Source organism: Mustela putorius, unplaced genomic scaffold, assembly GCF_011764305.1.
Source record: "Mustela putorius furo isolate JIRA1106 unplaced genomic scaffold, ASM1176430v1.1 tig00000596_pilon_pilon_pilon, whole genome shotgun sequence".
In the NCBI taxonomy this organism is placed as follows: Eukaryota; Metazoa; Chordata; class Mammalia; order Carnivora; family Mustelidae; genus Mustela; species Mustela putorius.
Genome location: NW_025421428.1, coordinates 9,092,204 through 9,108,244, shown reverse-complemented (window position 1 = coordinate 9,108,244; position 16,041 = coordinate 9,092,204). Strand labels below are relative to the sequence as shown.

General features: G+C 51.1%; 2 protein-coding genes and 1 non-coding gene across 7 annotated transcripts in view; 2 read left to right on the top strand and 1 right to left on the bottom strand.

The window, feature by feature from the left end:
- LRSAM1 (leucine rich repeat and sterile alpha motif containing 1) overlaps positions 1-11,462 on the bottom strand; it is a 39,443-nt gene extending 27,981 nt beyond the window's left edge. For 2 of the 5 annotated variants that reach the window (XM_004757266.3, XM_004757267.3), the window contains exons 1-9: positions 11,326-11,462; positions 10,773-10,929; positions 8,704-8,810; positions 8,226-8,282; positions 7,659-7,703; positions 6,559-6,636; positions 5,411-5,479; positions 3,687-3,771; positions 3,252-3,373 (exon numbers count right to left, since the gene is read on the bottom strand). In XM_004757266.3, coding sequence (XP_004757323.1) covers positions 3,252-3,373; positions 3,687-3,771; positions 5,411-5,479; positions 6,559-6,636; positions 7,659-7,703; positions 8,226-8,282; positions 8,704-8,775 — 528 coding nt within the window. In that variant the 5' untranslated portion in view covers positions 8,776-8,810; positions 10,773-10,929; positions 11,326-11,462. Of the gene's footprint in view, positions 1-3,251; positions 3,374-3,686; positions 3,772-4,477; positions 5,279-5,410; positions 5,480-6,558; positions 6,637-7,658; positions 7,704-8,225; positions 8,283-8,703; positions 8,811-10,772; positions 10,930-11,325 lie in introns of those variants that run through there. The other 3 variants (XM_013058730.2, XM_013058731.2, XM_013058732.2) reach the window with 3 other exon arrangements.
- Positions 11,453-14,998, top strand: RPL12 (ribosomal protein L12). Its single transcript, XM_004757271.3, has 7 exons — positions 11,453-11,610; positions 12,167-12,240; positions 13,160-13,258; positions 13,632-13,713; positions 14,272-14,358; positions 14,699-14,811; positions 14,953-14,998. The coding sequence occupies exons 1-7, from the start codon at positions 11,574-11,576 to the stop codon at positions 14,956-14,958; spliced, it is 498 nt and encodes a 165-aa protein (XP_004757328.1). The 5' UTR covers positions 11,453-11,573; the 3' UTR covers positions 14,959-14,998.
- Positions 14,060-14,188, top strand: LOC123392839. The gene has a single exon (XR_006607520.1). It is a non-coding gene; the product is annotated as a small nucleolar RNA SNORA65 (small nucleolar RNA).
- Positions 14,999-16,041: the final 1,043 nt, after the last annotated feature.

Below are 16,041 nucleotides of genomic sequence, written 5' to 3'. Positions count from 1 at the left end.
GTCAACACAATCCCAAAGCACCTGGTTTAGTTGCGAGGCTGTGTTTACTGTCTCCTCTGTCTTGGTCCTGCCACGTTCCCAGCACTTAAATAGTGTCTGGTGTGTAGCCAGCACATGATTCGTGTTTTTGGAGAAAAACATAAAAAAGTGGGAAAATAAGGAAATTAAAGGACAACATACAGAATAAGATTCCGTGTTTGTTAAAAGAAACACTCCTACTCTCTCACATTAGTACACTTACAGAAAATTTTGAAGAAACACACATCAAACTCAAAATGGTTTCTTCCAAAGGGTAGATTCTAGAGTACTTTCTATGTGAAATTGGAATTTTTTTTAACAATATGATTTTTTAAGTAAAAAAAAAAACCCTAATGTTTATACGGGCACACATGCACCTGCTTACGGGTTTATGAGGCCCAGAAAACAGGGACCTGGATGCCCACAAAGCCGTCCAGTGCCATGCTTTAAGGTTGTCTGTTGTTTTTGTTTGTCTGTTTGTTGAATCCAGCCCTCCTGCCACCTGCTCACTTCTTTCCAGAGGCCTCCTGGGAAGCTACCTAAGCCCCTTTCAGGAGCCCATATCCTCTCTGCCTGGAACAGGTAGGCCTGCTTCAGGAGAAGGCCTGAGGCACTAGGCCGGAAGTAGCTGAGTGGGAAAAGCAGCTCAGACACCCACCAGCCCTGGCCAGCACAGCCCTTCTCCCTGGGGAGCCTGCCCTGGAGCACAGGATCCGACTGCCTGGGTCTGGGGATCCCGAGAGCAGAAAACCCCATCCTGGGAGGCCTTACATAAAGAATATTCACCCACACGGATCATGCTGGTTACCATCAGTAAAGTGTGCTGGCTGCTGGGGCTGCACCACCCCGTTTGGTGGCCACGAGCCATGCAGAGCCACGTAAGTTTACATTTTAACCGACTAAAATGAAAGTGAATTTAAAGCTCAGTCCCTCAGTGGCACCAGCCACATTTCACGTGCGCAGCAGCCACGTGGCCGGCGGCTACTGCACGGGACACACAGATTGTGGGTGTCCCCACTGTTGGCAGGAGCAGCAGCTGGACAGCGATGCATGCGGTCATTCGGCCCTGGTGTCAGACCCTAGTCTGACCTGTTCTGGCTGTGTGCCCTTGAACAGGACAGGTGACTTCCCGGAAGCTCAGCTCCATCAGTGTTCAACAGGCATGCTATTACCCAGCGGCAGGGCTGTTTGATGAGTGATAGGAGAACACACGAGAGAAAGACATTGACCTTAACCAAGAATGGCCATTTATGGTCTCCTCCTGAACAAAGGTGCCACCAAGAAGCTCAAAAGCCTTTTTTTAAAGAGTGGATGGAAAGCACATCACTCTCAGAGCTCCTGCCAGCTGACTTACGAGGGCTTTGGACTCAGCAACGCTGTGAGCTGTGCGCTCAGGCACGGCGGCCACTGAGCACGTGGAGCTTCGTTTATTTCAGTATAAACAGGGATGCCTGGGTGGCTCAGTCGGTTCAGCGTCTCACTCTCGGTTTCAGCTCAGGTCATGATCTCAGGATGTGAGCTCGAGCCCTGCATGCGGCTCTGTGCTCAGTGGGGAGTCTGCCTCCCTCCCTCGCCCTCTGTCCCTCCCCCCTGCTCACGTGCACATGTGTATCTCTCTCTCTAAAATAAGTAAATAAATCTTTAAAAAGACTGTACAAGTAAACACGTACTTCCTTGGTCATGCTAGTCACACTCCCAGTGCTTGAGGGCCACATGTGGCCAGGGGCTACCGACTTGGGACAGCACAGTCACTGGACATCTCCATCCCTGCAGAAAGTTCTGTTGGGCAGCACTGTCTCTGCCGCCTGCTCAGGGAGAGGAGCTGACCATCCTGTCCCTCCTCAGGCTGGCTGCCACAGCAGCAGGGATCAGCCCTTGGGGTCAGCCCCCTTCCTTTGCTGTCTTCATGCTCACCCACCCACTTCTGATACAGAAGCTGGCGCTCAGCATGCCTGAGAGGTAATTCACTGACGGCTCCGCAGAGGATTCTGGGATGCTGGCCAGACTGTGTCATCGTGGATACAGAAGTCCCTGTTCCAGAAGGCTGAGCTGCACAGAGGTGAAGAGCACCGGCCCTCATTCAGACTGCCTAGTTTTCAACCCCACTCCGCTGTCACTAGCTGTGCGGCCCCTGGGCAAGCTCCTGAAATTGTCCATGGCTCAGCCTCTTCACCTGCAAACGGGCCCAGCAGTGTCTGGCTTGCAGGGTTTTCCTGAGGATTCAGGGAACGGATGCAGGTTAAGCACCTAGCCTTGTAGGCACCAGAAAAGGATGGGCCATCTCATCCTCAACTGTTAAGTGACCCTGCCTTCCCTGAGCAAGCAGCCTGTATCCGTGTCTGTTAAGGCCTGGACTGTAGACCCCCCAAAACACATACGTGAAGTTCTAATCCCCTGCACCTCAGATGCCACTGTATTTGGATATAAGGTCTTTAGAGAAGTAAACAAGTTCAAAATGAAATCACCAGGCTGGGCTCTAATCCAGCATGGCCGGTGTTCTTGTAAGAGGAATTTGGACACAGGCCCATACAGAAGGAAGATGATGTGAGAACACATGGAGAAGACCACCATCTACAAGCCAAGGAGAGAGGCCTCGGAAGCAACCAACCCTTGATCTCGGACTTCCAGCCTCCAGAGCCGTGAGAAAATCAATCTCTTTTTTAAGCCACTCGGTCTGTGGTACCAGCCACCTGGCAAACTGATACAGTGACCCAGGAAAAGCTTGTCCCCCCTACCTGCTCTGATGAAACTCAATTTCTATACCTCCCAGTGAGGATGCTCTCCCCGTCACGGAGCTCTGGGTTCTTCCCAATCTGGACCCTCCAGACACAGCAAGCGCCCACCACATCAGATGCCCCAAACACACCTTGTGCTGTCCACTCTGGGCTCTCCGTACTCCCCTGCACCCAAATGCCCCGCTACCCAGGTCTACTACTCTAAAGCGAGTTCTTCTCTCCAGGCCCAGCTCAAACACCACATTTTTCACAGACTGTCGACACCACCAGAACTCAGTGTCCTGTCCTCACTCCAGGAGTGTGTATTTCTGCCACCATCGTGGCAGCAAGAGCCACATAATGACAGCCGCACGACATTGCTCTCTCTGTGAGCTCCCAGGAACTGAGCCTTGAGATCTCTGACAGCCCAGCACCCATGACCAGGGCAGGCATTCAGGAACGTGGGGGGGGGAGGCTGTGGCCCAGAGAGAACCCCAGGCAGGAACGGCTCTGACTTACTTCCAGGGTTCGAACGTGTGCCAGCAGCTGCGGCAACTTCTGAATGTCGTTCTCACTGATGTCAAGAGTACGTAAGCTTCGAAGTTCCCCCACGGTGTCTGGAAGCTCCTTCAGCTTGTTATCTGGAGAGATCCCAATGGCACAGCTCAACCCCCAAAGCCTCTCCACCAACTTCCTGCCCGACGCTGCCAGGACTCGGGGCACGTGGGTGCCTCCCTCTGACCCCGGGATGTGCGCAGTGCCCAAGACCTGAGGTTCCGGGAGGAAAAGCACAGGGGTCCAGTTTTGGTGACCTGGGTTCAAGTTCTTACTCTACCACTTATAAGCTGGGTGCCCTCATGCTCGGTGGTTCCCAGGAAGAGGGCTCTGTGGATGTTGGCCAAGACAGCCCAGTGCCGACTGAAAGTCACATGGACAGTGCGTTCCAGCCCCTACCTTTCACATTGAGAGTCTGGAGCTGGATCAGGTTCCCAATGGAACGTGGGATATACGTTAGTTGATTCCTTTCCATGTTTAAGACCTAAGACAGAGGGGAAAAAATGACACGAGAACCCAGATGCAGAGAACAATGTCTACCCCTGCTTCAGGCCAGGCAGCATCTGGGCACCACATACATCTTTAACTCCCCTTGACAGCCCTGTGAGGAGGGCACTGATTTTTATAATCCCAGGTGGGAGATGGGAACACAGGCTCAGAGTGAAGTCACGTGCCCAAGAGAGCAGAGCCTGACCTTGAACTGGTTCTTGGGGAGGACCCATTGTTTATGCAGACAACGGAATGCCCCATGACGGCCCCACAGTCCAGCAAGGAGGCAGCAGGGGACAAGCAGGTTCAGGGACGTTGGGGAGGCAGCATGCAACAGGGCTCTAGGAATCCCAGTTTCGGGGGGAAGGAAGCTGAGCTGCAGAAAGGCAGTGGGATCTGCCCAAGGTCTCAAGGCTGGCAGCTGCTGGTGCCCAGACGGGAAGGTAGGCTCAGCGGATTCCGCAGGCTTCGCTCCCACCCGGATGCTGCACTGTGAGGGAAGCAAGGCCAAGAGGCCAGCACGCTAAGTACTCATTAAACATTGACGCAATGGAAAGCTAAGCGGTCATTAAAAATTATGCGGCAGATGAATATTTAATGAACCAAAAGATGGTTAGGAATTATTGTCAGGTATCCAGAAGTTACAAAATGATGAATGCAACAATTCTATGAAAATATACATGTCCCCAAAGATCCTACACCTGGGCATTCGCTGTGGCTTCCTAAGGGGTGACAATTCCTACTGTTCTGCCTCATGTTCTGTGTGTCCTGGGGCTAGCGACAGGCATCCCTCTGGACTCAACTTTCTCATCTGTAAAATGCAACGATGTCACCCACATAGTAGGGTTGCCTGTTCCCCTCATTTCTTGGTCTCCTCCACGTTGGAGGCAGCGTGCAAGGTGGGGGTGCTGCCCTCCAAGGACTACATCTCAGTCAAATCTGTAAAACCTTCCTGAGGAACTACGCATCGCCATCAGTGCTCCCGCGGCAACCAGCCAGGCCTGAGACAGGGGCCCAGAAGGTGAATGTACTTTGACAAGGAGGCCGGGAGGACTCCGAGGGACATCGGGGCTGAGAGGATGAGCGTGGAGAGGCCCGCCGCGGTGCGGCAGGAGGGCCAGAAGGAGTTTAGGAACTGACCGCCGGGAGAGGAGGCTGGGATGACCCCTGTCATCCGGGGTCTGAGGGGCACAGTGACGAGAAGGTATTTTAATCTAAGTGTGAAGGAAAGCCGCTTCTTCCTCTGTGAAATGGGGCTAATGCTAGTACCTGCCTGACAGGGAGGCTGCAGGAAACCAACAGATAACGGGAGGGAAAAGCTTAGCTCCGCGCAGGCATGCGGGGGGCCACGACTGCTCAGAATGGCAGGATGAGTCACGGTGCTGAATTCATCATTTCCTGCTTCTTCCCTTGTAGAAGCTCACGATGAAATCCCAAAAGCACATGCCAAAAATATGGTACCGAGACTCCCACAGTTCAGACTGCCATGGCCAGGGCATCACGGAGCTTCCTGATGGGAAAGGGGCAGAGGGAGCTGGCACCAAGGGCGGCCCCGTCCAGAGCCCAGCCAGCTCTCTCCGGGGCACTTTCTCACTTGCAGTCAGGGGCAGGTGTCCTGTGGCCTGCGGCCGTACCTGGAGGGCGGTCAGCTGCCCGATGTCGTCAGGAAGCGCTGACAGCTGATTATCGTGAAGATCTAGAACCTGCAGGAGGAAGGCGAGCGTGGGGTCACAACCGTCACCAAGGGAGAAAGCCCACACAGCTCAGACTCCGGGGCCTCTTCCTGCCTCTGGTGTTGAAGCAACAGCAGCCCCTCCTCTCCAACAGCGAGATCTTTCCTTCTCAGCTCCTTTTCGAAAATGGGATACCATTGCTTTCTTTTCTTTATCAAGTATTTGTTTTTAGCTGTTGAGTGGAAACAGTATGCTAAGAAACAGTATGCATAAATATTCATGTTAAACGGGAAAACCCTCACAGCATAAGTACATACTTACTATCAAATATGCAATAATATACTGACGGTGGTTCTCTGGAGTGTGAGATGACGGACATTTTTCTTCCTTTGCTTAACTGTATTTGCTAATTTTTTTTAACAACACAAATGAGCAAAAAGACATATCATGTATGCAACTACATAAATATGTTTTGTGTACATACAAATAAAATAGAAATATACACAAATAAAAAATATGTATTTAAAATGTATAAGATATTGTTTTACTATAGAAATAACGAGTGTTGGACTAGAATAATAAAGACAAGTAAAAACCACCCAAACTCCTACAAACCAGACTTAACTCAAAAAACACTGTGACGCCCGATGCTACCATCCTTTGCCTCTCATTGTGTGTACCCACTGTCACAGCTCATGTTCATGTGGAATAATCCTGAGGTCACAGGCCACATGTACTGTGAATATGTCCCAGTCCTGGAGAGGCGACCAGGAGGTGTCAGTACGGATCACGGCTTTCACACACCGACCGAGTGATGCCTGGCATCCCTCCGGGGCCTCCTTGCTTGGGCCCATCGGTCTCCTTGCTCTCTGTGAGCTCACCTGCTCTGAGTTTATGCTTTGCCCTTCTACCTGTCGGGCAAGTTCCCATGAAGGCAAGGCCTATGGCTGTAACCCCACCCCACGCATGGCACTCAGGTGCCCCATCAACTGTGCTAATACCAGCCTATGAAGTTAGGCCCACCTGGCATAAGCTTTAACAAAGGCAGCTTAGCTGTCACATGCTACACCAGGCAGAGTCCCTTACCCCCGAGAGAAGGGCCCCAGTACCTTGATGGTTATGAGACTCAGGAGGCTGCAGGATTTAGGGAGCAGGGAAGTGAGGTGATTCGTGTGGACAATCAACACCTGTGTGGGGAAGATTTGGGGCGCATTAGCCAGAAGAGGAGTAGCCAGCAGGCCACCAGCTTGCTGCAGGGTACACGGCAGACCCCGCCTGCCCACTGTCCTCTGCTCGCCCGGACACTGCAATGGGGGATGTGGCTCAGAACCGCAGGATCACCAAATGTGGAATCACGGAACCTGAAACCCTGTAATTTCAAGGGTGAAAGGGATCTTCGAGGCCTGATGCTACCTTCCATCCTGAGAAGGTCCCTGTGCAGCTGTCCTGATCTTAACCTCCTTCAGGGTCAGCACCTTCACGTGGGGAACAGAGAATAATAAAGTACTGGCCTGCAAGGGCTGCTGTACAATTAACCAAAAGACAACGAGCACTGAGCCCAGGGCTGGCCTGGGGCCGAAGGCTCCATCCGTACCATCTGTTGCTATTTTTACAGGACTGACCCCTGCATACAAACTTCCAGTGTCAAGGAGCTCCCCAGGCTGTCAGTATGGAACACTTTTTACCTCCCTTCCTCAGAGAATTCAATTAGAATGCTCTCAGCTCTCTCCATGCAATGCTGCGATGTCTTTCTGAAAAATCATTCATTCCATTCTTATCTCCGCTGGGTGACCAGTTTTCATTATTATGAACAGCGAGGTCACCCATGTTTACTGCGGCAGGGCTTGTACCTGGCGCATTCCCATCTCCGTCTACCTACCTCCTGCCTGTCACTCTATTAATCCCCATGACAGCTCTGTCAGAGTAGGACTAGCACTAGGAATGTCTTCATCTCACAGATGAAGAAACGGATGTAAGAGTTGGCGGAAGTTGCCCAACTCACGAGGGGCAAAGCCAGGATGGGACCCGGGACCGTTGGACATCAGACTCAACTCTTCCAACTAGGCAAACACCTGCTTCAAGCTGAAAGGGTGAGAATCAGGGAGAAGGGAGATGTCTATGCCAGGAAGACAGTGCCTCAAAGTCCCACCTGATTTCCAACAAGCAAACATGCAATAAACAAGCCTGTGAAAATGAAGATCCACGTTACCTTCTTCTGCAGAACTTTGCACGTTGCAAAAGCCCCATATGGAATCTAAGGTAAGAAACAGAAGAGTCAGCACCCCCCTTCCTGCCGGTGGCACACAAGTGAGGGAGCGATGGGGCAGGAGGTGATCAAGTACAAAGTTCTCACGTGCAGAGCAGCGCTGAGCCGGGAGTGTGGTGCGGGGGAGGCTGGGGAGGAATGCTGCTGGGAAGTGGTCAGTCCTCCCCTGCAATCAGCTGGCAGGAGACTGCCCTGCCCGGCCCCAGCCCACACACCAGCCCCATCATGAGCTCTATCAGGGCAAAAGAAAAAGGCCGGAGAAACCCTGGTTCTTCCAGTTCCCTAGAACTCTGTGGGTGCATTTTCTAGACTCCCTGATTCTCATAGACTATGTTGAGGCCAGCAACCATCTCAAATCTTTTGAATACGAACAAAATCCAAGAACACTTCATTCGACCAATGCGTCCAGTGTTTTAAAAGCCCCAGTCTACATCTGTCTTTCTTAGGGACATGTGATCCAAGAAAAAAGGACCAATCAAATTCACAGCCAGAACACCAGCCCTGATTTACCTCTGAGAGCTCACACTTAGAGATGTCAAGAATGTCATCGGCCCCAGCTTCTTTTGCCTGCGAACAAAAATAATAATAATAAAAAAAGCGTTCAAACAAAACGCCCTTGAAGAGTGGACAAACCAGCCAAAGACACACAGGATCAAGAAGCTGTAAGAGACCAGCCACTGTCTGGTTCTACTAGTCCCTTCTGCAGGTGCACCAATGACCCTTGCCTCAGTGGGGCCTGAGGTCCAGCACAGAACAGCAAATGAACAAGTCACAACAACTATCATCAGTTCCCTCAGAGAGAAGCGGAAGGCACTCCTGAGTACCAGACAGGAGGCCTCACTGGTCTGCTTTGAGTCAGAGATCTCCTCTGGGGGTCAGGGAGACAGAAGGGAGGGAGGGAGCACGCAGCTGCTTTGGGGGCAGCGTGGAGCCCAGTTCATGAGGGCAGGGGCGGAGATGGACTCAGAGGAAGCCCAGTTTCCCTCACCAGACACATCTGATACTCTAGGCGTTTCCGAGCCTCTTCACTGGGTTTCCGCTTCCGGAAGAAGAGCGGCATTCTTTCTTTCTTGCCCTGGAGTAATCTTCGGGACTCTAGGGCATAGGAGAGAAATCAGGGCCTGGGGACTCTGTCACACCCGGGGCAGGCAGCACGCTAACGCAGAACACGGAGCCCATCTGCTAGACCGCGTCAGCTCTGACGGCAGCATCTGCATCCGTCTCAACCATCCATCTGGGCCACGAGCCCTGCACAGCAGGTCTTTCTAAGGATGTCCTTTGAGAATGCATTAACAGACGGGACTGATCCATCACTTCTAGTTCCCAAAACATTGTCAGAGTGGCATCAACAAGCCAAACACGGCATCAGCTACATCGTAAGCAAAGAGATCTCTTAGTTGAATAAAAACTCCAAGGCAATCCTCAGGCAGCTTACCACCTGCACAGTTACTGTTGCATCTGATTCTCACCACAGCCCAGTTTAAAATGATATTGAAATGGACGCATGAGCTCAGTGATCTGGTTATATGGCCTGGACAGTCGCAAAAACAGTCTGGAGCTCTGTTTTTTCAAGTCCTGACACCGTGGGGTTTGCCCAACTCCTTCATTCTTGGATAATTTAGCACTTGCTAATTACAGTGTCCTGAACTCAAAAGCCAGGTGCTTACTGCTTACCCAGTATCTGCAGCTAGCAGCACAGGTTAAGGGTTATCAATGGGCCCAGGAAGCAATCATCCAGGCCCAGGCTTTGGAATGAAATGTAACCGGGTTTATGGAGGTTCCTCAAAAAATTAAAAATAGAAATACCCTACGACCCAGCGACTGCACTACTAAGTATTTACCCGAAAGATACAAAGGTAGTAATCAGAAGGGGCACCTGCATCCCAATGTTTATAGCAGCATTCCCAATAATAGCCCAATTATGGAAAAAGCCCAACTGTCCACCGATCCATGAATGGATAAAGAAAATATTCTGTATTCACACACACACCCACACCCACACACATGAATATTACTCAGTCATAAAAAGAACGAAATCTTCCCATTTGCAATGATATAGCTACAATATATAAAGCTAAATGAAATAAGTCAGAAAGAGACTAATACTATATGACTTCACTCATATGTGGAAATTAAGAAACAAAATAGATGAACATACTGGAAGGCAAAAAGAGAAAGAAGTAGACAAACCATAAGAGACTCTTAATGATAAAGAACAAACAGGGTTGATGGAGGTGGGTGGGGAAGGGGTTAAATGGGTGATGGGTATTAAGCCCTGGCTATGGTGAGCACTGGGGTTATATGTAATTAACGAATCCCTAAATTCTGTTCCTGAAACTGGTATTACATTATAAGTTAACTAACTAGAATTTAAATTAAAAAATTGAAAGAAAAAAAATGTAACTAACCATGTCCACCAACCACATCACCTCTGTTCAATCTCTCTGAGCCTCAGTTTTCTCATCTGTATAATAATCTTACCAATACCTGGTTCTGGGAGGATCCAGTAATTTCATATATGTAAAACTCATAGCACATTACCTGGCACATAATCATTGCTCAGTCAACTATCAGCCACACAGCACTATACATCTAACAAATGACTTACTCAGGGCCCTCTACAGCTAGGGAGAAGATGCAGTTGAGGAAGATACATACTCAGTCCTCAGGGGGAGGGACAGAGATCACAGGTCTCCGCCCACAGGGGCGTGGGCAGTCTGGGGAGCCTGCCAAAGTGCAAGCTGGCTCAGGCCCCTCTTGTCACCCCACCTGCCAGCAGGGATGGGAACTAGTCTAAGAACAGCCCTCCCCCATCCATCCCTGGCGACAACTTCTTACCCTTCTGCTTCCCAAGGACTACCCCCGCATTCCCTCCCCAAAGTCCAGCCCTCCCACCACGTTCCCCACAGTGACCATCCCTTCTCCATCCGTCCCATAAGATCAGCTCCTCCCAACCTGCTCTCTGAGGTCCACCCTTCATCTATTCCTTCCACCGACTCCAGCCCAGTGGGAAGAACCACACCCATTCTCCCCAGGCTGGAGTGGGGAGAGCCCCACCTGGCTTTGTGGGTGGACAGGTCACCAATGCTCCTTCCCTCGTGAGGACCGGAAAGCAGGCAGATCACTCGGAGGGCTTGGTCATGAACACCGGCTCGCAGACCACCGGACATGAGCCCTGGCGAAGCCGGAGTCTGGTTTCCTCCAAACGCAAGAGCTGGGGACCGAAACTCAGAATCTCAGAAAGTCATGCAGACAGGGATGACGAAGTCTGAGACTCTGAGAACAGTATAATTTGGAAATAGGAGTTGGATCAAATTTAGACCTGAATAAAATTGTTTCCATAACCAAAATGCACATATCACGAGGGAGCTAAAAGGGGACGCGGGGGGACCCATGGCCCAAGGGTCTCGGAATGGGGGTGCGGACCTCTTAGGGGAGGGGCGGGGCTTTCCGTTTAGGCTACAGGGACCAAAGGGTGACCCTCATAATAAGAGAGAATAGAGAACAGCAGGGCCCTAGAGCAGCCCTCTTTTGCTTGCCCCACCACCAGGCGAACCTCCCCCAACCTTCCCCAACCCCCAACCCTTCCCAACCCCTAGTTACAACTCACCCGGAACCGGGTTCTCCAGCCGTCAGCCTCAGGCACCTGCCCACAAGCAACATGGCGGCAAGGGCGTCGCTGGGACGCTGGGACGCTGGGCGGAGCCAACAGGTCTCGCGAGAGTCGTGCTTTCCAGCTTATATCCGGCGCCGTCAGAGAGTCTTCCGGTCTTTTGGTTTTCGGCTAGGAGGAGGCAAAGGTGCAACTCTCTTCGGTCGTCCCGAATCCGGGTTCATCCGACACCAGCCACCTCCGCCATGCCGCCCAAGTTCGACCCCAACGAGATCAAAGTCGGTGCGTGCTTTAGATGTGGCTGGGGCTGCAAGATGGAGCATCCCTCCTCCCCGCAGCCCATCGGGCCTCGGGCCCAGCCGCCGTAGCCTTTCCCACGCCGGGCCTTTAAGTTGCTGCCCGCTAGAGGCTTTTCCAGGGCTGCGATCAGGGCGCTGTGAGGTCCTGGCCGAGTCTCTTGACTCGTTCTGGGTCTCAGCTTCCCCACGTGTAAATAGGGAGGGAGGACCGGACGACCTGTGGTGGCTTTGCAGCACGCACGCCATAGGGTAAGGTTTGTGCCCGGGCGCTCCTCCCCGCCACTGGGTTGGCCGGCCCGGTGCGGATCTCGGTAGCCGTAGCAGAGCCGAAGGCCGCTGTCCCACGTGGCGCTTGGAGCGATCCACGCCAGGGAGGACGCGACTCGCCCGCTGCGGGTTGGGTGGCCCTTCCGCTCCCTGCTGAGGCTCTCGGTGGGGTGCTGTTTCGAGAGGTGAGGCCAGCCCCAGAAAGATTCTCGGAGAGAAGGCTGTGGCGCGGGAGCTCCTCTTGCAGCGACACTGATGTTTTCTTTCTCCAGTGTACCTGAGGTGCACCGGTGGTGAAGTCGGCGCCACGTCTGCCCTGGCCCCGAAGATCGGCCCGCTGGGTCTGGTAAGTCATCCTTGTGGAGGACGGTTGCTTAGGTTCCACACTGCGGAATTGGCAACCCCTCCTACACCTCCTCTGAAGTGGAAGTGCCCTGGTAGCAAGCTCATACACGGGATTGGAACGTGCTGCTTTGAAGCTGTAACTTCCACTCTCCAGGGTCAAGATCCTAACTGCGGCCTTGAGCGTACCTGAGAGGTGGGCCAGAGGTCTTGCCTGAGGGTTTAGAAGGTAGCTCAGCGCCACTAGGCAGCCTGCTTACTAAATGTGTTCTAGCCAGGGCAGTGGGCCTAGCACTGATGCGGTTAAATTTATCAGAGAGTGTTAACTGGGGTATGACCTTAATGTAGTAGTTTGTGTAAACTCCTTAATATGACCAGCTTCACTGATGAGCTATTTATCCACTTCTCCAGTTCATGCTTTTACTGAGCTTGCATTTTGCTGAATATCGTTAGGCTTTTATTCCTTGGATATTGGTTTCCTGAAGCAAACATTGTTCCCACGTGCTCTTAACTATCTGGTTAAACACGTTTCCTTGGCTCTTCGTGTAGCTGGCACCAGCCGAGCATCTTTCTTGAGGCTGGTGGTGGTTCCAAAGTCTTAAGTAGCTGATGCCCAGATCCCATCCTTGCAGAAACCTGGTGTCTGTAAAACTATCCAGGTGATTTGATGGATATAACAATCAATGGAAATTGCCGCATTATCACATGGGTCCTTATGGGAGGGTAGGTAGGTAGGTAAGGGACGTGGCCATTTTATGATGTTGTCTACTACAGTGATAGCCATGCCTTGATTTTGGTAGGTGCAGCTCTGTGCTTCACACAGTGCCCTGTGCTGGCTTGGGGTGTTAGCCAAATGAGCGGGATGGGTTTTCAGACTATACTTTGAACTTGAGACCAGTGTGATATACCTTTTTTCTCTCTAGTCTCCAAAAAAGGTTGGTGATGACATTGCCAAGGCGACTGGTGATTGGAAGGGTCTAAGGATTACTGTGAAGCTGACCATTCAGAACAGACAGGCCCAGGTACTTGGTTTGAAGGGAAGGGCAGAGGTAGCAACCCTCTGGGATTTCTGGGGGGAAGGTTTTTGCCACCTGCCCCCAATGGTGAGCTGAGGGCAATTTTAAATGGGGGTGGGGAGGCTTTTTTGAGAGTATGGAGCTTTAAGAAAGAGCAAAGATGTGGGCCTGATACTAACTTTTGTCACTTATGTGACACTGGACAAAGTGCTTTGTGTCTCTGGGGCTAGGACATGTTTCAGGCTGTGAAAATAACTCAAGAACGTACAGCAAACGCAGTCTGGCCCATGTATTTTGAGAGCCCGGTCGCATGGCTGTATTGACGGTCTTCACTGGAGCTTGGAGTGGGTCTTATTCACATGGACAATCTCTTTTGCAGATTGAAGTGGTACCTTCTGCCTCTGCCCTGATTATCAAAGCCCTCAAGGAACCACCAAGAGACAGAAAGAAGCAGAAAAACAGTTGAGTGGCTTTCTCCTTGGTAATTTGTGAGTGGTAGGATCTACCCACTGTGATAACTTAGTGGCATGTTTTCCCTTTAATGAACCTGGGTGAGGGCGCAGAGGGAGTTGATAAGCTGTTAGAGAGCCAGGCACCACCAGGAAGTGTCAGCGTGGCTCCCCAGTGCCCGGCATGGGGCTGGCCCTACTCAGGGCATGCAGGTGGGAAAGAGGGTGAAGTGATAACAGTAACCAGTAATCAGACCACTTCTGAGCTAACCTAAACCTGTCTTTTTTTTTTTTTCCTCCACATTTTAAACTGTCTCCTTTGTAGAAGATTAGCAGAGACTTGATTTTGCCCCAGCCACCCGCCACTGCACCTGATCAGTTTCTGTTGGCTGGTGCGGTCCAGTGGTGAGCTAAGAGTAAACCCCAGCTTAGGAAACAGGGTTGTTCTTCATGTGGATGACTCTGTGCCGAAAGCATGGGAACAGCCTGGAAATAAAGACGAGGGAGCACGTGATGTGGTCTGCTCTGGCCTTGGGTTGTGACCAAGCTTACAGTTTTCCTTTTCTGCAGTTAAGCACAGTGGAAATATCACTTTCGATGAGATCGTCAATATTGCCCGACAGATGCGGCACCGATCTTTAGCCAGAGAACTCTCTGGTAAGTGGACAACATTGTTATATGGGGTGTAAGCACCGAGTGGTAGCATTTCCCATTTTGAAGGGACAGTCACTGTAAGACCCACAGTTGGGGTGCAGAATGGCTTGACATCAGTGAACATTTGGGGCTGGATGTGTTTAAATCTGGGTGTCAGGGGAGCCGTGGAGGCTGCATTAAGGGCTTACAAAACTAAATGGAGTTCTGAATGTTGGATTAGAGAAGTAGGGATGTCATTCCATTAAATGGGGTTAATCCCTCATTGCCTGCTGTGATTTCCCTATGGGTATCTGAGGAGTGTGAGGGACTGAAGCTCCTATGATGCTACTTTTCTTACTTCCAGGAACCATTAAGGAGATCCTGGGGACCGCCCAGTCTGTGGGCTGCAATGTTGATGGCCGCCACCCTCATGACATCATAGATGACATTAACAGTGGTGCTGTGGAATGCCCAGCTGTAAGTGACCTCTGTTTCACTTGGGTAAAGCAGGGTGAGAGCTGGAGGAAGGCTGGAACAGTTCTAGAAATGGTCAATAGTGGGTTTGGACCATGAAATTTTTTTTGTTCTATTGATGTATTTCTTTTTTCTTTCCCACAGAGTTAACTACAAAAGAAAATTTCAATAAAGGATCATTTAACATCTAGTGGACCTTTTGATGTGGCCTCTTTCTTGCGGGAGCTGGCTCCTTTGTGGTCAGAAGAGGGGCCAGTGGGGCACAACCTGTGGCAGAAGTAGCAGTTTGGGTAACAAGCTTCTGGGTGACAGACTGTTGCCCGTATGGGACTAGCTCAGAGGAGACACCTTTCTAGGTGTCCCTTCTGGGAGGTCTCAGTGCTTTTCTTGTAGGCCACATATATGCATAGAACTCTTCGTAAGAATAAAATTCTTGGCCAAAAAGACGACTTGCACTTCAGCACGAATACATGGCAAGGAATCTGTGCCAGACCTGTTTAAATCTTGAGGGGGCTAGGGGCCCACGGCCCTCCACGCAGGCAAGTGTTCACTATCTGTTCCGGTGTACAGCCAGGCTTCGGAAGCACTGATGGGAAACCAAGGAATCTGACCTTTGTCTTAAGTCCTTAAAGGTCATTTTCTAGTGGCATGTTTTTGCCTTTCCCAAGTCTCTCATTAGCCTCTCGTGATTCTTTTTTACTTTGAAGTGAGGTGAATGTGGAAGGATGAACCAAGGTATCTGTATACTGGGGTGAGCTGTATCTGAGGAGCTCAGAGGAGCTTCTGGATACCAGCCTAAGGGGGGGTGGCTTGGGATAACCCAAGAACTTAGCTTCCTTGGCATGAGTCATTCTTGTTTACATAATTTTGTCAATAGACCTTTAAAGTAGGTGGGTGTACCCCCTGCCCCCAGGCAGGGTTGGAGAACTAGTGGGAAGGATTACCTGAGAACTCAGGTCAGTGAGGGAAGGATAACTGCCTAGGACCTGTGCCAAGTGACCAAGAAATCAAAGCTAGAGGCCTTGGGTGGTGAAAGCTGAATCTGAAGTCAAAGGGTCACCTAACCCCAAACCACAAGGCTTTACTTTGGAGATGAGGTCGTGTTGGCTCTGAGGATGGTATGCCAGAGGTGAGACCCAGCAGGGGAGAAAGAAACTCCCCAACAGTGAAAATCTTGCTCCAAAATTAAACTTATTCAGGAAGATAAGTGAATGACCCACTGGCCCATGAGGG

Coding starts and splice junctions, on each gene's coding strand:
- RPL12 (XM_004757271.3), top strand. CDS start 11,574: ATGCCGCCCAAGTTCGACCCCAACGAGATCAAAGTCG. Junction 12,241..13,159: donor AGATCGGCCCGCTGGGTCTG/GTAAGTCATCCT, acceptor TTTTCTCTCTAG/TCTCCAAAAAAGGTTGGTGA. Junction 13,259..13,631: donor TTCAGAACAGACAGGCCCAG/GTACTTGGTTTG, acceptor TCTCTTTTGCAG/ATTGAAGTGGTACCTTCTGC.